General features: G+C 40.6%; 2 protein-coding genes across 16 annotated transcripts in view; both read left to right on the top strand.

The window, feature by feature from the left end:
* Positions 1-23,027, top strand: part of CADPS2 (calcium dependent secretion activator 2) — a 563,191-nt gene that overhangs the window by 179,871 nt on the left and 360,293 nt on the right. For all 15 annotated transcript variants that reach the window (XM_068972950.1, XM_068972951.1, XM_068972952.1 and 12 more), the window contains exon 3: positions 19,824-20,156. In XM_068972950.1, coding sequence (XP_068829051.1) covers positions 19,824-20,156 — 333 coding nt within the window. The remainder of the gene's footprint in view (positions 1-19,823; positions 20,157-23,027) is intronic.
* RNF133 (ring finger protein 133) lies at positions 221-1,354 on the top strand. The gene has a single exon (XM_068973126.1). It carries the CDS (start codon positions 221-223, stop codon positions 1,352-1,354), a length of 1,134 nt encoding a protein of 377 aa, XP_068829227.1.

Raw genomic sequence — 23,027 nt, 5'->3', positions numbered from 1 at the left:
TCTAAAGTTTTCCTCTTTCTCTCTCTCAAAAAAAAAAAAAAAATCCAACACTCCTAAGACTTCTTTAAGAACTTCTTACAAAAACATGCTGGAAGACAGAGGAACTTGTTTTCACCCAGAAGGTATTTTTCATTTTAATAGTTTACATTGATCATCAACAGATGTGGAAGCCACATCCTTTTGTTGGGTTGGTTCTTCAGTCACTTAAGCAGAGAGAGAGATGCGTCTACTCAAGGTTGGCACTCAGAGAAACAATGCTGCCTCTTCCTGGCTCATGAAATTCAGCTTCCTTTGGCTGCTTAGCCAGCACTGTTGCAGAACCAGCGCTGTTTGGACTGCTTACATGAACATATCGTTTCATGTTGGGAATCGCATGTTGTCAGAGTTGGGGGAGACTGGCGTGTTTGGAAGAAGCTCCGCTTTGAAGACAGTGGCGGGAGTCATCGTGCCTCCGGAGGGAAAAACACAAAATGCCTGCAGCCCCAGTACCAGTTTCAGGAAATTGAAGAACTCGCAGACATGGCTTGCCCTTGTCGAACGGGGAGGCTGTGCCTTCACCCAGAAGATCAAGGTGGCGGTGGAGAATGGAGCCAGTGGAGTGATCATCTATAATTTCCCAGGAACTGGCAATCAGGTCTTTCCCATGTCTCATCAGATATTTGAAGACATCGTTGTGGTGATGATTGGTAACTTAAAAGGCATGGAGATTTTGCATTTAATTCAGAAGGGCATTCATGTGACCGTCATGATTGAGGTGGGAAGAAAACACATCATCTGGATGAATCACTATTTCATCTCTTTTGTGATCGTCATGACCGCTACATTAGTGTATTTCATCTTTTATCATATTCGAAGAGTTTGGGTAGCAAGGATTCAGAACCGGAGGTGGCAACGGTTAACAAATGATCTCAAGAAAGCATTTGGCCAGCTTCAGGTTCGGGTACTGAAAGAGGGGGACGAGGAAGTAAGCGGCAATGGAGATGGCTGCGTAGTTTGCTTTGAACTCTATAAGCCTAACGATACAATTCGTATTCTGACTTGTAAACATTTTTTCCACAAGAATTGCATTGACCCCTGGATCTTAGCCCATGGGACGTGCCCCATGTGCAAATGTGATATTCTAAAAGCTTTGGGGATTCAGGTGGATGTTGAAGATGGAACAGAGTCCTTGCAAGTTCTAATGTCCAACGAGTTGGCTGACATCCTGTCATCTAGTGAAGAGGGCGCGAATAATGAACTTCCTCCTTCAGGAAGGTCAGATAAGGTGACACACGTGGAGGAGGAGGAGCCCCTCCCTTCTCAGGACGTCGGCCGGTCTAATTCAGTAGCAGCAGACATCCATCCTCCGCCTTGACATCGTGGCCTTCGAGGAAGTGAATTAAACCTGTTTGTGAAATCAGGTCCTAAATACTGACAAGCAGTTTGTCCAAACTGTGATTTTCGTGTCTTTTTTGTTGTTGTTGTTGTTACTTTGGTAATTTTTGTGCATTTGTCAAGTCTCAGAAAAGAGAAAAAGCCCGAGCAGGGTTTTTTTGTTTTTCTTTTTCCTGTTTCTCACCTTTACTACATGTAATTTTTTTGTCAGTGTATGTTGCTCCTGTGAGTATTTATGTTTATTTCTATGTGCACATGAATTTTTATTTTACTTTTTGGTCACCCCACGTGGCTTGCAGGATCTTAGTTCCCTGACCAGAGATTGAACTCGGGCCACCACAGTGAAAGTACTAAGTCCTAACCTCTGGACTGCCAGGGAATTCCCAATCAAGGACAAAATTTATTCCTGAATTTTTTTGCATATATATTGGGCTTTATTTTGGTAGGAAAATTGCTAATATATTTATATGTTCCTTATAATACAGAAGCTATCAATGAAATTTGAAAAACATAAGTGAGCTTTTATAAGCTCGGGAGAATAAAATTTATCTTTTGATATTTTTAGTACAATATGCTAATTTGAAGGTCATTGTGCTGTGTTCTCTTCATTCTTGGTGTGAAATTTTTGCTGTATGGAATTGTACTGTTTTGACACATAATTCTCTTCAAACCATTAGTACATTTTATGTGATCTGTGTATATATGATGATAGGAATTTTAGAGTTAAAATACCAGCACTCTTTAAGGGAATAGCAGATATTTCAGCACCGAGTATTGCTAATCACAATTGTTACCTGTTCTTAATGTATGCTGCTGCTGCTAAGTTGCTTCAGTCGTGTCCGACTTTGTGTGACCCCATAGACGGCAGCCCATCAGGCTCCCCTGTCCCTGGGATTCTCCAGGCAAGAACACTGGAGTGGGTTGCCATTTCCTTCTCCAATGCATGAAATTGAAAAGTGAAAGTGAGATCGCTCAGTCGTCTGACTCTTAGCGACCCCATGGACTGCAGCCTTCCAGGCTCCTCCGTCCATGGGATTTTCCAGGCAAGAGTACTGGAGTGGGGTGCCATTGTCTTCTCTGTCATAATGTATAGAAAGACTTAAATAAAGAATTCTTGTGGTTAGTCATAGTGTACTTGTTTCACTTATGCCCTACCCCACTCCCTAGTTAATTCTTTGTAATTAAATAAAACACTGTAACTATGTGATTATTTTGTAGATAAGTACTAGAATGTAGAAGTTATTATGAATTGCTGGGATTGTTAGTTTTGTTCACTCTGTATTCCCAGGATCCAGCATAACACCTGACTCAAATATTTGAGTAAATGAATAATAATTATTTTTTAAATAATGTAATTATTATGTGTTAATCTGAAAAACTGGACTGTTTATCCAAATCACACAAAATAGTGGGAACTTAATCCTGAAAAATTTCATCCCAAATCACTTTGATAAAACAAAAATTTAATTTTTAGCCCAGGCAGTATTCAGTATCACAATTTAGCATGGATAATTTTACTTAAGAGCCTTGAACTCTCCAAGGCTGACACAGGGATTTGAATTCTTGTACAAGCCTAGAGAGAGCTCTATTAAGAGGAATTTTGTGAGCTGCTGTGTGCTGTCAATACTGGAATGCATAGCCAGGCAGGAAGGCAGTAGTTGATTCTAACTGCAATGCCAAGGAAGACTGTTTAAAGGAAGAGGTACGCTCCTCTAAGACCAGAGAGAACTGAGACGCGGGAAGAAACTAAGCAGATGGCCAGGTGCTGGCAGTCCCCAGACCCAGGGTCGCAGGTTATGATCGTTCTGTGTACTCTTGGCAAATTCATGTGGAGTGTGTATTCCATGTTAGACCTAACACTTGAGGAATTTGTTGTTTGCTCTTCACACTGATACTGGCCATTGTCTTGTCCATCTTTCCACTACACACATTTTCTCCTTTCTCTCCCATGCTTCCACTTTATTCATTATTGTCCATCTTAAATCTGACTTACCTTCATGTGTGAGAAATTGGCATGAATATTTAAAAAATTTTATATTAATCTCAGCTATTTCTGTTCCTCCATAGACCAGTACTTCTTAGCCATGGCTACACATCAGAACCTCCTGGAGAGTTTTTAAAATGCTCAGTACCCTGACTGTACCCAAGACCTCTGGGATAGGGCCCTGGTCCTGGGTACCCAGGTGTTTCCAATGTGCAGACAAGTTTGAGAACCACTGCCAAAAATAAGGCTTTTCCAAAAGGCCTTTATATTAGTTGGGTTCCCAATTTCATCCTCTGATTCCTTCAGATTTACTTATCATCATTTTCCTGAAAATATGTAGATAAACATCTAAATATCAAGTTATAAAGGATTACATTTCATGGAGAGAAATTGATAAAGATTTCTGGGAGTATGGAGGAGTGCATTTCAACTAGAGAAGCAAGCAACTCTTAAATAAGGAAATAACATTTAAAATGGAACTGCTCGGTGGGGAAAAGGGCATTCTCATGGAAGAAACAGTGAACAACAGTGTCTTTTAAAGAAGTTTGACTGTCATGTAGAATTTTGGTTAAGGAAAATGAAGAATGGGAATTTTGGAGGCAGTTTTAATAACCCAGGAGTTGATAAGGTGAAAATACGAACAAAAACAGCAGGTGAATTGGGTGAGATGAATCAAAGGTGGGTCATATCCCAGATAATATTTTTTTTAATTTTATTTGCTGATGAGAATGTTCTTCATTTCTTACTAAAGTAGCAGTGATTTCAAAACTTACCTCCACCTGTAATTTTCATCTGCAGTTTAGCAACCCAGAGTGAATGCAGAAGAGAAGGGGGTGGGCTAGAAGGAGTTGAGGAGGAGTGTGAAGAGTTAAGGATGACTCCTGGTTTCTGACCTGGGCCCATTGGAGGTGATGATATCATTCACTGAGGTAGAAAATATAGTTAGATGAAGCCAGTTTAGGGTAGAAGGGGAGTTCCAATTTTTAGTATGCTCAAGTTGAGGAACCCAAAGAACTTACAGGTGCTTTACTACATGGCTCAAAGTATAGGTCTGTGCTAATTAAGGTAAAATACAGCAAAAGACATGATATATGCTAAGTGCTTAATTGTAGGAATTTATTAATGAGAGTTCACCTGTTGTTTACTTTCGCATTAGTTGTAGTTTACTATTAAATGAAATTTAATGTTACTACTTTGAACCCTTATCTCCATTTGCAAAGTTGTAGTCATATAGGACTTTTTCCCTCAAAAATGTGTGAAAGCCTGAGTAAAGTTGATGACTCTCAAAATGATGATGAGGTTGTTAGTCATAACCAGAGCTACAGTACACTCACCGTTATATAAGCTTCACAGGCAGAAACCCACTAGTCCTAACAGTAACTCTGAGGTAGGTGTGATCAGTACCTCCATTCTTTAGATGAGGAAACTGAGGCCCAGCCAGGCTAAGTAACTTGCCCAAAGTTAAACAGTCAGTATGTGGCAGAGCCTGGATTTGAACTCAGTCTGGTTCCACAGCTCCTGATCTTTACCACTACACTGCAGGTAGCTTGAAAAGCTAGTTTTTAAGTAATGGAGAACGTGTTTAGGTGAGTCTAATGTTGAGGACTTACAGGATTGGGCCTTAGAAGAAAAATCTTAACTATAGGCTCTGAAAGAGCTAACAGGAGGAGGTTAAAGTAGTAAGTCATGAGATCTCAGGGTAATTAGGAAAGAGGCGTGTGGGTAGATGAGGGTGTGGGAAGGGTACATCTATCTGATTGAGTGAAAAAGCAAAATTAAGCTTTAGGAATGGCCACTCCCAATTAGAGGTAATGATGCTGAAAACTAGTCATTCCGTCATGTAAAAACTTTAGTCAGAGGGGTTTTCCATACCTTCCTTTCCTCTGAAGTTGGAAAGGTCAAAAAAGAAATTTTTTATAATTCTCCTAATAATATCAGTTTGTTTTAGAAGTTTGGTCCTTGGAAGCGCACTTGCCCTATTGAAAAGAACATCATGCTTTTCCTTCCGACGCCCTGCACACTCATATCCTTGCCCCAGGGCAGAACATCTCAGAACAGTGGTCCTCAGACCAGCAGGATGAGCCTCATCTGAGCTCATATAGTTGTTGGAACTACACAGTCTCAGGCCCCACTGCAGGCCTAAACTCTGGTGGACCCAGAATCTATTTTAGCAAGTCTTCTATTTGATTCTGATGGACATTCAAGTTTAAGAACCTCTCCTGTCTCAGAGGGTCAGTTCATTCTCGGAAACGGATGCATCACACGGTTGTAATCAGATAGAAATAATGTAAATGAAAATAATTGTAAATTTTAAAACCTTGCACAAATAAGAGTTGTTAAATTTTCCAAGACACACGTTTAGGTGCATTTCAGGTGCCACTGCTCTCAGACTTTATGCATAGCTTGTGCATTAATGCTTGCTCCTTTCCTCTTCCAGTTCTGGTTTCTTTACCACCACTATCACATTGCCAAGAGAGTTGTAAGGAAATGAATAGATAGTAGATAGCAGCTTATGAATTTCACAGTAGAAGGTTAGGAAAACACTGAGAAACTGAAACAGCTTGGGCAGTCCATGCACTGGACGAGGCAGCCCACACTGGAAAGGATAGTATTTCATACCACCTATTCACTAAATCCTGGACTTCACTGATGGCTCAGATGGTAAAAACATCTGCCTACAATGCAGAAGACCAGCAATCAATCCCTGGGTTGGGAAGATCTCCCTGGAGAAGGAAATGGCAACCCACTCCAGTACCCTTGCCTGGAAAATCCCGTGGACAGACGGAGGAGCTCATTTTTCACTTTCTTTCATTCACTAATGGTCTGAAAATAACACACGAAAACAGTGGGTTGTACATGGAATTCAGAAAAGAAACATAAATACTTAGGTTTGGGACCATAAAACCAGCTTCACGAACATTGGAGGGAGAGTCAGTGTCTTCAAAATTGTAGCTGAAAGTAAGTGCGAGATGAGTCATTGAGCATCTAAGCAGTTCATCTCGAGGTGCTTGGCCTTTCCTAGTGCATTAATGGATTTCCCTGGTGACTCAGACAGTAAAGAACGTCCCTGCAATGTAGGAGACCAGGGTGCAATCCCTAGGTCAGGAAGGGAATGGCTACCCACTCCAGTATTTTACCTGGAGAATTCCTTGGATAGAGAAGCCTGATGGGGCTACAGTCCATGCCATTGCAAACAGTCGGACAGGACTGAATGACTAACACACAACACACTGCGTTAATAGAAGCATTGCTTCTGTAACTAGAATTGCTGTCCTTTTGCATTAATAGGTTTTACTCATATGGCATATTCATTGGTGAAGCGTTTCATGCATGCATTCATTAAATGTTGATTTGCCCTGGAGGCACAGGGGCGAGTAAACCCAGTGCCCTCAGAGCTTTCTTTCTACTGGAAAGAAATTATAATAAATATAATTTACTGAACAATTCTAAGTGCTGTGTAGGAAAAAAAAAAACAGGATGGAATTGTCAGAGGCAGAGTTGGCAGTTTTAAATAGAGGAGGTTTTGTCAAGAAGATGAATACTTAGGCAGGGGGCTGAAAGGAACAAGGGTCTCGTGCTAAAACAGAGAAAAACGTGGAATGTGTGCCAGGAGGCCCCTGTCACCTGAGGAACGTTTAACCTGGAAGGCTGAAGACAGTGTTGCTGCTGCTAAGTCACTTCAGTTGTGTCTGACTCTGTGCGACCCCATGGATGGCAGCCCACCAGGCTCCGCCGTCCCTGGGATTCTCCAGGCAAGAACACTGGAGTGGGTTCCCATTTTCTTCTCCAGTGCATGAAAGTGAAAAGTGAAAGTGAAGTCGCTCAGCCATATCCGACTCTTAGCAACCCCATGGACTGCAGCCCACCAGGCTCCTCCATCCATGGGATTCTCCGGGCAAGAGTACTGGAGTGGGGTGCCATTTAAAACCTGAAGAATGGCCTTGGGGAGAATTTAGATAGTCTCTACTATCACAGAGGTAAGAAGTAGGTGAGAAAGTGACAGCTACCTGTGGAAACAAAGGACTTTCCTGTAGCTGGTCCTGTCCATAGACAGGCTGAGCTTCCCAGGTGGCACTAGTAAAGAACCTGCCTGACAACGCAGGAGACATGAGACATGGGTTTGATCCCTGGGTCGGGAAGATCCCCTGGAGGAGGAAATGGCAACCCACTCCAGTATTCTTGCCTGGAGAATTCCATGGACAGAGGAGCCGGCAGGCTAAAGACCATGGGGTCTCACAGAGTGACACAACTGAATTGGCTTAGCAAGCATGCACACACAGTTTATTCCCCCTACCCCCCCCCCCCCCCCCCATGAACTGAGAGTTTCTCTTCCCTAAAGGAGTTTGGTGGTTTGGTTGTCTTTTTGATGGTGGTGGCCACGGTGGTAAGAGAATTCAAGCTCTGAAAGGGTGATTGGATTTATACCTTTGAAGTCTTGCACAATCCTGAAAATCACATTCTGAGATTAAAAAATATCATTATTCCACCCATAGTTGCCATCTGGTGGAAAAACAAATAATTACACAGTACAGACTGCGGAACTCATCCAACACGTTTTTATTAAGAGTCGTTACTTGCCAGGGAGATGTTGTTCAAAAGGTGTGGGGTTCATTTTTCTTTGACTTAAAGAATGTTTGCTTTCAAGATTGATTTACTTTCCAGAAATTCTTTCTTAATTTGGAACTTGGTTTGCTTGTAGGCTTTTGGCTCATCAAGAGTAAATGACTTGCAGTCCTCAAGATTCATGTTTTCTTAGCTGCCGTTTGAAAGGGCAGTAGCTTATTCTCCAGTGCACTGATAGTCTTGTGGAAAATATAATTTGATTCTTAGAAATATCTTCTCCCAATTTCTGTGTCAACATCTTCTCAGAAAACTTTCTTGATGATGTATCTGCAGCAAAGGACTCATATTGTTTTTAATCCATTGTGGATTATTTTGTTAAAACACAAGATCGTGTATTTCACTAACCCTGAAATATAGAATGAAAATAATTTAAGTCAGTGGAGAAGACAGATAGTTATGTGAAAGAAAAACTGATTCTTGTTGAGGTTTGACAGAAAACAGCAAATTCTGTAAAGCAATTATTCTTCAATGAAAATAAATTAATTTTAAAAATGTTATTTGTGAAAACAGGGCAGGAAGTAAATTTCAGAACAAAAGAGATTGTTTGCTGTTGATTTTAACTTATGGTTTCTTCACATTTGATAATAGGATTGGTTAAATCAGTGATTTTCAAACTGCTACAGACTCTTCAGTTTCTCCGTATGGTTGCACATTTTCGTAACATGATGTTGGTATAAAATAGGGTACAGGAATGTCAGGGCAATGTCTCATCACTGCAAGTTTCTAAAGACATACTCTCTACTTCTTGAGGGACAGGTAACGATTCAGGTGCTGGCATAGGTCTACAGAGTCACAGTTTGCATAACTGATTAAGAGCATATTTTACTGTATTATTTCATGTAATACTCAAAAAACTGTGTGAGAAAAATTCATATTTATTCCTATTCGACCAGCGAGGCAACTGACCCAATACGGCTCAGCCTCTCAGCTTGTGCCACACCTTGGACACTCAGGTCTGATTTCCTTCTGGGTTTTGGTACATTCTTTCATGGCCAAGAGCAGTGCAGCAGACATGAGGATGAGATAAGAAGCACTACACAAAATTGGAGTATTGCAAACCTGGAAACACATTTCCTTCCATACAATGAAAATAAATGATTTTAAGGATTTACTGAATATTAGATACTAAGACTGTAAAGTAATACAGTCTTACTGTATTATTTTAAAAATTTATTAAAAAATTTTTTTTAATTTATTCTCTGTATCATTATAATAAGGGGGAAAAAAATCCCCAAACAAGGAAACCTCTCCATAATATAGGCAGAATAAAGCAGCTCAACGTGTGAACTTGCTACTGTTGTTGAGTCACTCAGTCATGTCCAACCCTTTGTGACCCCAGGGACTGCAGCACTCCAGGCTTCCCTGTCTTTCAGTATCTCCTGGAGTTTGCTCAAACTTATGTCCGTCGAGTTGGTGATACCATCTAACCATCTCTTCTTCTGTCATCCCCTTCTCCTCCTGCCTTCAATCTTTGCCAACATCAGGGTCTTTTCCAATGAGTCAGTTCTTTGCATTAGGTGGCCAAAGTATTGGAGCTTCAGCTTCAGAATTAGTCCTTCCAATGAATATTCAGGACTGATTTCTTTTAGGATTGAGTGACTGGATCTCCTTATTGTCCAAGGGACTCTCAAGAGTTTTCTCTAGCACTACAATTCAAAAGTGTCAGTCTTCAGTGCTCAACCTTCTTTAAGGAGCTTTCAAAGTTTTCTTTAATTTTCTATGATACTATGAAACGTTGAATGAAACGGGAAGAGTGAGGGAATGGGTTGGAAAGTGGGAGGGTGATGCCTTTCTTTCACTGTATATATACATATAAAAATTGACCTTTTTTGCCCTTAAGACTTTCAGTCTGTACAGATCAGAAGCCCAGCTAGTAGTCAGTCATCATGCTTCTCTGTTTTTATTTGTGCTTGGATTGAGTGACTTGGTAGACTTCGTTTCCTGCTCTGTACTTACAGGGTTAAGGAGATTTTCTTCATCAGCTTAGGGAGATTTAAACTAATCATTGAGCTAGAAAATACCTATAAAGGAATACTAAAGGATCTGCTATTAGCTGATATTAGAAGAAAAAAGATTTATAAAAATTTGTAATATTAATGATGGGAATAGCATGCATATTTTTCCCCCAAAAAAGTTTTTTTTATACTTTTCAAATCACATTTAAGTACATCTGAATGTAAAGTCATCTCAATTCCTACTGCAGAAAAGTGAGAAGCCTTTGGTAGTTTAAGGGGTTTAGATCTGCTTTAAGGGCTTTAGAGTTGGTATAAGGAATTTAGACAAGTTATAAGGCAGGATCTTTTGAGAGCATCTGCTTTTCAGTTTATAAAGGTCTAGGCATATCACTTACCTATATATATATATATATTTTTTTAAGTTTGCTGTCAGTTTTAATTTACAATTTCTTAACATCTTTGAAGGGAATGGGATTGGTTAAAGGAGTGATTTCTAAACCTTGAAAATTCATGGATCAGAAAGGAAGAAAGGGAAAACCAGCAAAGTCGAATATTTTTTGCCAAGAAAGGTCAAGAACCACTACAAAACAAACAAAACTAACCCACCATCTACTGTTAACAACATTGTATTACAGAGAAGTGACTTGAATCTATGATTTCTACAAATAATATATGGAATAAATTTAGCTTTCTTAAAATTACTTTCAGTGTTCATTTCTTTACATTGAATCAGTGAAAACTTCATCCCACACTGGCCAAAACACCCCCATTTGGATTTAATAACTTTCCACAATCCATTAGGACTACGGGGACCTCATTATTTTCTTCAAAATTTGCCTATCAAATGATACCATACCGTACAGAGGATTTTTAAAGGTGCGGTTCTAAAGAAGTTCATAGTCTAAGCAGGAGAGAGATATAATGATGCTGTACGGAATTTGCTCACTGGAGGACAGGTATGTTTCTTACCTTCAGGGAGAATGGACAGTGCTAAGAAGGCCCAGCCACTCCAGTACTCTTGCCTGGAAAATCCCATGGATGAAGGAGCCTAGTAGGCTGCAGTCCATGCGGTCGTGAAGAATCAGACAGGACTGAGTGACTTCACTTTCACTTTTCACTTTGATGCATTGGAGAAGGAAATGACAACCCACTCCAGTGTTCTTGCCTGTAGAATCCCAGGGATGGGGGAGCTTGGTGGGCTGCCGTCTATGGGGTCATACAGAATCGGACACAACTGAAGTGACTTAGCAGCAGCAGCAAGAAGGCCCAGAATGAACAAGTGGCGTAAACTGGACAGCATCACAGAGGAGGAAAGAATGACAGGAGTATATTCTGCCTGATTCTCTTCATTCTGTCTGCTCCTTACTTTCTCCCCTTCAGTTTAATGAGCCATAAGTTGATAAATCATCATATTTGATTGCATGGTCTAGGCTTAAATTTTCCCTCCTCTACAGTTCGGCTGTGTGACCTCAGACAAGTGTCTTTACCTCTCTGTGCTTTAGTTTCTTACCTTTAAAATAGATACCACCACCTACTTTTATGTTTCAAGGTTAATATAAATAAAGACCTAGAATAAATTTCAGCTGTTTTCAAATGCAGTCTTTCTCATGTAACTCCCTGACTTGAGCATTTGGATGGCATTCCATGCTCTGGGGATAAAGACTAGATACCTTTTGAGGACTTATAAAGCCAGTCCCTTCTCTCTCATCACTGTAGGTTCATTCCCTTCACCAAAGCCCACTGAGGCCAGCTCAACCCACTGTCCCTTGGTCTCCCCTCATATCTCAAGTGATTCTTCTTGGTCTTCATCCCTCATTCACCTTCTCAGAGAGGCTCTGTGACTTCCTCCAATAGATTCACAGCCTTGCTACAAACTCTCATCGTGCCAAAAATGCTCAGCTCTCAGTAACATTCATCATCCCACAGTCATTTTAGTTTCTGTAGCTTGTTTCTTCCACTATAAGTTCTGTAAAGGCAGCAAACCTATACCATTTTGCTCACCAGTAAATCCCCAGCACTGAGCACATTGCCCAGCATGGAGTATGTTTCGTTTAATATTTATGAAACAAATGGGTGTGCTATTGGGGTGGAGACTGTTGGAGGTTAAGTATTTTTCTTTATTGGAACAGAAAGTATGTTCTTGGGAGCAGTAGAAGAGAATGCTGGAAAGATAGGCTGAGGGAGACTTGGATGGATGGTACGCCTGAAATTATATAGTGCCAACAGGGAATAATCTGTCAACTAGCTTTAGACATGAGAAGTGACCTGATAAGAAATAATGATATTAATGCTGGAAAACTGGGAATTATTTGATATCTAGTAAAATTAAATTCATCCCTGTTACCAAAAAAATTGATCATGGATTTGATAACACCTGAAAAATAGTTACCAAAAAAATTGATCATGGATTTGATAACACCTGAAAGATAGTTTAAGAAAGGGTTTATCCACGGGCCACATAGGTTATTGAAATTATTAGACAGTGTTTTCTTTGTCATTATTAAGGAGAAAAAGGCATCTGTTATAAGTGGGGCTCTTGTTCTTTCTCAGTGTTTTCCTGGCTGAAAACATGTTGGCAGCCTTCCCAGGAATCATCTCATAGATAGCCACAATGATTTGGCAAGCAGATAATGTTTTTCTCATCATTATACAATCCTTTTGAATCAAGAAGCAATGCATGTTTCAGATCAAAAGCAATATGTAAACAATAAGTACTTTTGTAAAAAAAAGTATATTTGAAGTTTTATTTGGACAGCTGAGCAGACTTAGCCTCTGCAGATATAGCTGCTTGTTGCAGTCACCACATTTCAATTTTGTTGTTGGTTCACCATGACTTGAAGATAGTAACTTCTGTGGTCTATAAACTTAGCAGGTGAATGGAAAGAGTGGCAGTTGGTGGTACTCAGAGGACCCATGTACAAGTTAAAAGTCCCTAAGATGTGGAGAAAGGTAGCATGCATACTATGTTAGCTTTCCGCTGTCAGGACCATCACACCTCCACCCCCACCCCACCATGCTGAATTGGTGTGTTCAGTGGCTTTTTCAGAAGGAGATCAGTGGTTGGTAATTCCATAAGTGCTGGCCAGCACCCAGCACCCAGCATACTATATGGCTCTCGGGGTGAACCCTTGGTAGGAGGAGGAGGGGTACAGTGGGATGGAAGAGTGGGAAAGAAGAAAAAGCAAGGGGATGTTACTTTTAAATTCCAAAGGTGGGGATTCAGTCTCTATTCTCCCAGTAACTGTGTGATTTTCGGCCAGTCACTTCTCTGCCTACCCACTTGATCTGTCAAAGAGACTGATGATGAAATAAGGCACAGGGATGATGAGGATGAAAGGAGATAATATACGAAGAGCTCTGGGAAGACAAAACCTGTTTATCAATGGGTGTGTTGGTAAACTAAATTCCTGAAGCCATTTCTGTGTCAGGAGAGCCCCCAGTTACATGTCCTTCAGGCAGAATTTCATTAGAGAGGAAGGCACCCTAGACACAGAGACGAGCATCTGGGACTAGCCTTCACACGGGGTTACACTTTAGCTGCCTTTAACTTGAGAAGTGTTATTATGAAAGGACACAGGAATCAAGATAGTTGCAACCTAATGAGACTAAATCTATCATTGTTACAGTTTCATAACTTACAACATCTGAAAAATTTTAAACTATAATTTCTGCAAAAACAGCACAGGTTGAGAATTAGACAATAGTATGGTTTTTAGACAGCTTATTTTAGACATCTTATTTTTCTCACTGAACTGGTTTCTCTGTGACATCACTTATTGTGCCTCTTTCCCTGAGATGTCTTTGCTTCTTCCCATCATAGGAACAGGGTCCATTTCCTATACTTCTTTCTTCTGTAAACATAACTGAGACTCAGTAAACCATACTGGTTAATTATTTAAATTATACAGTTGCCTGGAGGGGAAATATTGAATTATTAGTTTAACCATCCAAACTGTTTATTCCCCTCTCATTCTCTCATTCAGTGGATACTCTCTAAGTGCTTGCCTTGGTCGTAGGTTGGCCAAAAAGTAAGATTTTATGGGAAAACCCTGAATTAACTTTTTGGCCAACCCAGTACTAAGTGCCACAAATACAGTGGTGAGTGAAACTGTATTTGGTTTCATGGAACTTAGCCTTATGTGCGTAAAATGTAATAGAATTTACAATTAAATATTACAGTTACAAAGTGACTTTGAAGGAAGAAGAAAGGGTGCTAGGATTGCATGCAAGCAACATAGGTTATGGATGACTCAAGGCGTTAGTGGGGATCTGGAGCGCTGTTAGAGGTGGCTTGGGGGTTTGTGAGATAAGCAATGTGAAGAGTTTGGAGGAAGGATGGTGGAGGCAGGGTATGGAGACTGAGTGGCAGAGCCATTTGCAGTGAAGCCGGGGTGGCAGGTAGTTTGGGACCAGCTGAAGTGTAGGACCTCAAAGGCCTTGCTGATGACTTTTGGTGGAAAGTCAGAGAAGAATTTTTAAGCTAGAGAAGAATTTAAAGGAGCAGACTAAAAATAACTTTTTTTTTTTTTTTTTTAAATATCAGTGAAGAGCACAACTTGGGGAAGCTCAGAGTAGAGAGGCTGTCAGGGAAATTCCCAAGGCAGGAAGGAAGGCCAATTAAGAGGCAGCTACTCTTAGTCTCAGTGAGGGGCATGAAGAGGTGAGGAGGGATTTGGGGGTGGGTAGCGTCAGCAGGGTTCAGTGAGAAGGTGTATGTTGGGAAATAAACATGGAGGAGATGGTGGAGTTAAGAGTTTCTGGGTCTCTCCAGAAGGGAGGGGGAAGCATTGCCACTCACTGAAGAAGCAGACGGGCAGAAGGGTGAGCAAATAATGGGAAACGTCATGAATCCCATTCAAAGTTTGTTAAATTAAGGGTGTCAGTGGGATGTGTAAGGAGAGCTCATGAGTGTCTCGTGAAGTTGCCATCGAGCTGTCCACTGAGACCGCACTTATCCTGTGGCTCAACTGGGCTAAAGAATTTGTTTTCCAGCCCACTCCCTTGGTTCTGGGCTGCCTGCAGAGGACTATTAGACAGAGAACCTCAGTTCCTTGCCTCAGAGCATCTGACATCCACCCCCAACCACCCTGGGCAAGGATGGGAGAGCGCATGGCAGGCTTCCATATACTAGTCTTACAAGTGACGTACTTCACGGTTCTCTGTCGTCCAGACCTTATACCGCCCTTGTTTCCTGATTGGTCTCCCTCACTGCCTACATGTCATTTCCCAGTTTCAGCTTTTTCCCTCCCCCTCATTTTCCTTTTCACCCACGTTTTCTAGAAGGACAGTTTATATTTGCTGTCTTAACTGGGTTACAAGGTGTCGTCTCCTGCAGCAGATCACTGCCTACCCTTTACCTATCTTCTCTGCCACAGGGCCCTTGACGGTGGTAGAGACAAATCCCTGCCAGTGTCTGTGGTACTTGATTCTCTCTCTCCTGACTGCTAATGTGTCATATTTTTTTGCCATCTTTTTCTGTGACACTACCCACCTTCCCCTGGATCCCATTCTTCTGCCCACTTAGTAAATGTAGGTATTTCAGAGAGTTTTGTTTCATACTCTGGTACTGTTTTATTTGGTTTTCAAAGCTGGCCATTATCAAAACTAAACTAATAATCAATGACCATGCCCTCCCCATCTACCTACCACCATCTGCAACCCCTGCCCTCCGCATGTTGTTCTGCCTGTATTCTTTAATTATCTGTGGCTAGTGGAATCCAGACACCCCAGTAAAAACTGAATCGTGTTTTCCATGCCTTTACACGTCCTAGAACTCATCACGATGTGTTAATTATCTCGCTTCTGCCTCTCTCTCTCTAGCCCATGATGCTTGCCCTAGATCAAGGCCTTAGTGCTTTTTGCTTGGTCTCCCGTGCTCTCTGGTAACTGATCCCAATCCCTGTTCTGGCTGATTGTCACCACCAGTTGTTTGTCTAAACTGTGCTTCTCAGTGTTTGAGCAACGAGGTTACCCACCATCATCCTGACCCTCCGGCAGAGCTCAGATTCCTGGCTTGGCACAAACTGCATTCAGCCATCTGGTCTCTGTTGGTCTGATTGGCACAACTATTGCTCCCTTCACCCTTATATTTAATGTTCCTGAAGTATAGAAATTCGTATATTTCCCTCAAAAGGTCATGCGATTTTATACGTCTTTGCTTGTTATCTTTTACTTTTCTGAAATGTATTTTCTTCTCCCTTTTCTCCTTACACAACCCACAGGTCATTCAGATCATAGACCCTTTGTCTCTGTCCTGTTTTTCCCTCCTCCCCAGCCTTGCCCCCCGGATAACAGAGTTGATAACCTCCTTCTCCTTCCCTCCCTTTGCATAGCTTTAGTCCTCTAGGTTTCTGTGTGTCCTCTCTCTCTCAGGGGGTATGAGCTGTTTGAGAGCAAGGTCTTTGGTTCACTTTGTGTCCCCAACTCTTAGCAAAATGCCTGACACATTGCTACCACTTAGGAAATGTTGATTCAGTAACATGAATTTGTACTGAGTCAGTATGAGTGTAGGTATCATTTTATAGGGGAAATTAAGACTTTATAAACCTAAGTTCATCAGTGTCCTTGCTTCAGAAACACTGTTTGGTGACTTGGTAGAATTTAGTACTAACTGTTAAGCAGAAGAGATTGAAAAAAATTTAAAAAAAACCTGAAACCCCTGCCAGCTAAAAGCATTAGATATCAAAGTAATTAAATGTTTTTCTGAAGCCAGTCATAAGGTATTTATGTTGTACTTAAAAAATATCTTGCCATTCCAGCTTTATATGATTACTGCATTTTCAAAAATTGTTTCAGTTTCAAATATCTTCCCCTTAGAAGTAGTCTTCCTTGTAACATTTCAGTATTTCTGTATCATGGTGCAATCTAGAGATAGAAACCACACAATAATTGAACAGGAAAAGGTATTATAAACAATGAGAGATTTGCTACAGTGGGTAAAGAAAATGCAAGAATATCGGAGTAGCAGACACAGGGAGCAGAGCCCCCAAGAAAGCAACAGATCTGGAGGAGGGTCCCATTCCCTTCATCCCAAAGGCTGGGGCCACATCTCCCTGGAGGAGACGTGGTGTGTCCTTCACAGACAGTCACCGCCGTATTGTGCCAGTGGGACCCGCGGGAGTCTGCCTTCTGCAGTGCTACACCGCACAACTGCCCAGGAACCTGCCAGGGGGAGGGGTGCCTCTCTAAGCCAGCCTTGGGGTCTGCAGAGAAGCGCCCCAGGGATGGCACCATGTGCCTGTAGGTAGATGAAAAGAACGAAGAACTAGAGCCCTCATCCTCCAGTGTCCCTCTAGCACCCTCTAAAATTGTGCCAGCTGCCAGAGGCAGGGCCATCGAAGGCCAGACTGGAAAGCAGTGGATTGACACTGGCAGTGCAGTTAGAGGAGGAGAAAAGAGGTGGAGACACCCTGGTGTATTTAGATGGATAATAGTTAAAGGCATTTTTAGGTAAAATATAGTATATTAAGTATCTTAATTTTATTTTCCTTGATCTAAATAAATGCACTCTTCTTATACCTGTACCTTAAGATTTAACTGTAATTGAGCCACAGCTGGTTAAAAAAAAAAGAAAAAAAGAGGAAACATTGTGTATATGTGTGATATGTTTGCCTGCTATAAAATTCACAACCCTTATAAGCTGTTGTTCAGTCGCTCAGTCATGTCTGACTCTTGCGACTCCATGGACTCAGCATGCCGGGCTTCTCTGTCCTTCATCATCTCCCAGAGTTTGCTCAAACTCATGTCCATTGAGTCGGTGATTCCATCCAACCATCTTGTCCTCTGTTCTCCGCTTCTCCTCCTGCCTTCAATCTTCCCCAGCATCAGGGTCTTTTCTAAAGAATCAGCTCTTTACATCAGGTGGCCAAAGTATTAGAGTTTCAGCTTCAGCATCAGACCTTCCAAGGAATATTTAGGATTGTTTTCCTTTAGGATTCACTGGTTTGATCTCCTTGAAGTCCAAGGGACTCTCAAGAGTCTTCTCCAACACCGCAGTTCAAAAGCATCAGTTCTTTGGCACTCAGCCTTCTTTATGGTCTAACTCTCACATCCATACATGACTACTGGAAAAACCATAGCTTTGACTAGACAGATCTTTGCTGGCAAAGTAATGTCTCTGCTTTTAAATAGGCTGTCTAGTTTTGTCACAGCTTTACTTCCAAGGAGCAGGCTTCTTTTAATTTCATGGCTGCAGTCACTGTCTACAGTGATTTTGGAGCCCAAGAAAATAAAGCCTGTCATTGTTTCCACTTTTTCCCCATCTATTTGCCATGAAGCAAATACCATAATCTTAGTGTTTTGAATATTGAGTTTTAAGCCAGCTTTTTCACTCTTCTCTTTCACCCTTACCAAGAGGCTCTTTAGTTCCTCTTCACTTTCTGCCATAAGTTAGTAAGTCAGTCAACCAAAATATTCAAGTCAGGAATCCTCCCTGGCCAATGAGCAAAGATAGGAAAACAGCATTTTGTACGAATGGTCTGAAAAAGAGAGAAATCAAGTGGGGACAAGGTTTAGGGCATGGTAACTCATGGCAGTCATTGGGGCTGCTTTGCATGGACCGTGTGTGCTGCTGGCCCGCACGCAGACAGACATGGTAGCAGCAGAGAACAGGGAGTGGGGTCTTGATTTAGGAGCACCTCAATGGCACCCCACACCAGTACTCTTGCCTGAAAACTCCCATGGACGGAGGAGCCTGGTAGGCTGCAGTCCATGGGGTTGCAAAGAGTCAGACGCGACTGAGCAACTTCACTTTCACTTTTCACTTTCATGCATTGGAGAAGGCAGTGGCAACCCACTCCAGTGTCCTAGCCTGAAGAATCCCAGGGACGGCAGGGCCTGGTGGGCTGCCGTCTTGGGGTCGCACAGAGTCGGACACGACTGAAGCGACTTAGCAGCAGCAGTATCCTGAGTCAGTGCTTAGGAAAATGATTGATATTAACTTGTGTTCCAGAAGTCTTAGCAACAGATGGAACTCATGGGGGCTATGTTAAATAGTCCTGTAGGCTCTTTGGAAGAATATTTTGTTATTATAGGAAGAAAACAGGAATAAAGTCAGTCTCATGTGACCTATAGAGGATTCATAGAAATATTAATAACAGAATCAATGTTTCGCGAATCCTGACTGAAGTTTGCTGATAACTGGGTCTTTGACTTAGAAGAAAGGAGATCTGAGGCCAAGTCTGATGTCTCCCACACAGGATGGCCTTACTACTTGTCACCCATCTCTTCCTACACATTTCACAAGTGTCTCTCTCCCTAGTTGTCATTGTATTTTATTTCTTACCTGGCATTCGTGGACAGCTAGAAGTTTCTTAGATTTTGCTTTTCCATCATGGATTCTTCACAGCTGTGAGAAGTGTGTGAGAAGTTGGGGAGCTGGTGAAGTCATGGATAGAAACAGGTGTACCCCACCCCCATCTGTACAGGAGTTGTGATTAATGATTGTACCCGGAGGATATTGACTTAGATACTAGACTTACCACACTGTTAGCTTTCAGTTTCTCAAACCTTCTCCTTACTGAAGAACTACTCAGAACTCCCAAGTACAGATAGAGAAGCTGGGTCAGCTCTTAAGGGTATCAGTTGCAGAGATCCCCCCACATGACCTTCAGGTCTCCACATGACCTTCATGTGGCGAGTCTATGGGTCAAGGATGGATCATCTTAGGAGGTTCTCAAAACTCATTGTTTTTTCTCCTAAATATTTCAGCATTTTAAGTGAGATGATTTGGAGCTTCCATTTTGTCACTAGTTAACATGTTTTACAAAACATCTGAACTGCTGAAGAATGTCTGGTTTCATAACTCTTGGATTGCTACAAGCAGTTGGCGTTAGTGGCCCTACCTAATCGTAAGTGGGTTTTTTATTCATTTTTTGTTTTGTTTTCAGGTTTTTCTGAAGAGTGATCGAGTGGCCAGAATGGTTCAGAGTGGAGGATGTTCTGCCAATGACTTCAGAGAGGTGTTTAAGAAAAATATAGAAAAACGGGTGCGGAGTTTGCCGGAAATTGACGGCTTGAGCAAAGAGACAGTGCTGAGTTCCTGGATAGCTAAGTATGATGCCATTTACCGGGGTGAAGAGGACTTGTGTAAACCGCCAAACAGAATGGCCCTGAGTGCTGTGTCTGAACTTATTCTGAGCAAGGAACAACTCTATGAAATGTTTCAGCAGATTCTGGGGATTAAAAAACTAGAACACCAGCTTCTTTATAATGCATGTCAGGTAAGTGATCATGCTATTTCCTCTTCTGCTGTCTGCCTCAGAAAATGAATACCCAGTGTTTGCAAGCCTATAAAGGGGTACTTTACGTTCTCTCATCACTTTGTTTGAAAATTTGAGTGAAACTGAATTTTAATAAGTCGGATAATGACATTTGGAAGAAGCTTTAAAGAATTATTTGATAGAAGAAGAATATCTGTGCATTTTATTCAACAAGTAATTGTTCGCATGTGCCCTATCTTGGACCATCAGATTTGTACCTATTGGGTTTATATGGGGCATGCCCTGAATAGTAAAGTGAAAATCATTTGTTATCTGAAGAAGCTTGGCAATTTATAACAAATAGGTATTCCTCACTGCAAAATAGTTTTTCATACAGATATGATACTCTTCAGAGTTTTATGACAGTGACTGAAATTTCAAAATTTTCCTTCCTTAACCCAGCCAGATAGAATGAATTGAAGAAGGTTGCTAAATTTCATAATTTAGTAGTGGCAGAGTAAATAATATATTTCCTCTTCGGTTGTTATTTTAATCATGCATATCAAAAATTGAGTAAAATGTCCGGTTTGTTCCATGTATTTCACCTTTGGAGCCTATGATTTGTCTAAATGTTTGCCTTCCATAGTTGTATTTTGTTTGCTTATTTTAGTGGTATAAATGATTGAACTGTGCCCTAATAAACAATGTAAGTTGACAAAATTCTGGCATTTTAAAATTTGTATGTTCATTAAGAGTGATACTTCTATAATGTACATATGTTTACATTTATTTTCAATCTTTTTGCAAATCTGCTTCTCAATTTCTGTATTCTATATGTGTCATTTACTTTGCATTACTAATTTGAGACTCATTTCCAGCGAATAAATTAGCAGAATTAATTAATAGACAAGCAATGTGGAGCCTTAACTCTGTGAACAATTCATGCATTCACTGTAATTGTTTTCACTGTGTTATTAAACCAGGTGGTGGTTTTGATAATATTGGAGGATGCCTATGAAGCTAAAATCTTCCATTGTAAAAGAAGCACTACTGGGACTTTGTATTTTTAATGAAACAGTAACTCACTTGTATAGTTAAATATTGATGAACATAATTTATTAGTAAGAGTCAGCTTTAGACATTCAGTAGATGTTTACCAAATAGTCAAGTCAAAAACTTTGCTAGGTGTTGGGGAAGCCAAGCTAAACCAAATAAACTACTTGTTCTCTATGTACTGAAGTCTTAATAGAGCAGATAGGCCTCTAAAATCCATGATTAGAAATGCTTTAGAATTTATTCTGAATTTTACAGGGTCATCACATAAATTCCTGTGGACCTGTGAGTTTCAATTAATTCAAGATGTGTTAAATTTAATCTTTTGCTTACTTCTGCAGATGACTTCTACAGTAAGGGTTTTGACTTTTGACCCCCTGGTTTCTGTCGTCTATGGTCTGGAACATAATTCTAGTTTAAATCTCCATCTGTAATAACGCATGTATTTTTTACCTTCAGTTCTGTTGGTATTTAACCTCCTGTATCTTGAGGCTTTTTAAGTTTATACACATTTAGCATTTTATGTCTTTTTGTGGACTTAACCTCTTCATATAAACTCCAGTTTTGTCCTTGATAATCTTTTTTCTTTTTTCCAAAATCTGCTTTGTCTCCAACTCATATGGCTTCTTCAGCTTTCTTTTTAAAAAAATTTTTATTGGAGTATAGTTGCTTTACAGTGTTGTGTTAGTTTCTGCTGTATAGCAGAGTGAAGCAGTCATATGCGTACATATCCCCTCTTTTTAAATTTCCTTCCCATTTAAGTCACAGAGCATTGACTAGAGTTCCCTGTGCTATACGGTAGGTTCTCACTGGTTGCACATTTTATGCATAGTAGTGTACGTGTGTCAGTCCCAGTCTCCCAGTTCATCCCAGCCCCCCAACTTCCCTCTTTGGTATCCATAAATTTGTTTTCTGTATCTGTGAATCTTCCTTCTGTTTTGCAAGAAACTTCATGTGTACCATTTTTCTAGATTCCACATACAAGCGATATTATACAATTTTTTTTCTAACCTCACTTCACTCTGTTTGACAGTCTCTAGGTCCATCCACGTCTCTGCACATGGCACTATTTCATTCCTTTTCATGGATGAGTATACGCTAACTTTCTTTTGGTTAAGGTTAGCATGGTGTATCTTTCTCCATCTATTTACTTTTAGCCTATCTGATCCTTTGTTTAAAGTGGATTTCTTATAAACACCTTATTACTTCTTGTTTTTGGTTTTAATCAGTCTGACAATCTGTCTATTAATGGGTGTGTTTCGACCATTGTATTTAAAGTGATGGAATTGGATCAAATTCCAGTCTTTGTAAGCCATGGCAGTTTTTTGTGTTTGTTCTTTGTCTCCCCTCCTTTTTGTTGCCTTCTCCAATTTTAACTGGATTTTTGTGTTGTTCCATTTTATAGCCTATTTTGATAAACTGCCTATCTTTTAAAAGTGTCTTTAGTGATTGCCCTTGGACTTACAATATACATTTTAACATAATCTAAGCTCATCTTCAAATAACACTGTAGGGCTTCAAGTGTAGTAGACATCTCCCATAGTAGAGAATTCTCAGTTCTTCACTCCCATTCCTTGTGAAATTTCTGTCATTTATTTCATTATAATGTGTTCTATTCACCCATCATATGGTTACTACTATTGCTTTTAACATAACTTTTATATCAAATAAGAATAATAAAAATAAAAGATACACACTTATATAATTTCACCTTCATTTATTCCTTCTCTGACACTTTTCTTTCTTCGTGTAAAAGTTTCTGACCTGAATCATTTTCCTTATCAGAAAAACTTAACATTTCTTGAAAGGCATGACTGCTGCTGCTGCTGCTAAGTCACT

Source organism: Capricornis sumatraensis, chromosome 5, assembly GCF_032405125.1.
Source record: "Capricornis sumatraensis isolate serow.1 chromosome 5, serow.2, whole genome shotgun sequence".
NCBI classification, from domain to species: Eukaryota; Metazoa; Chordata; class Mammalia; order Artiodactyla; family Bovidae; genus Capricornis; species Capricornis sumatraensis.
Note: the sequence above shows the minus strand (reverse complement) of the source record. Positions and strands in the feature narration are given on the sequence as shown.

What these genes read in the sequence shown, in the direction of transcription:
- RNF133 (XM_068973126.1), top strand. Translation starts at nt 221, where the DNA reads ATGCGTCTACTCAAGGTTGGCACTCAGAGAAACAATGCTGCCTCTTCC.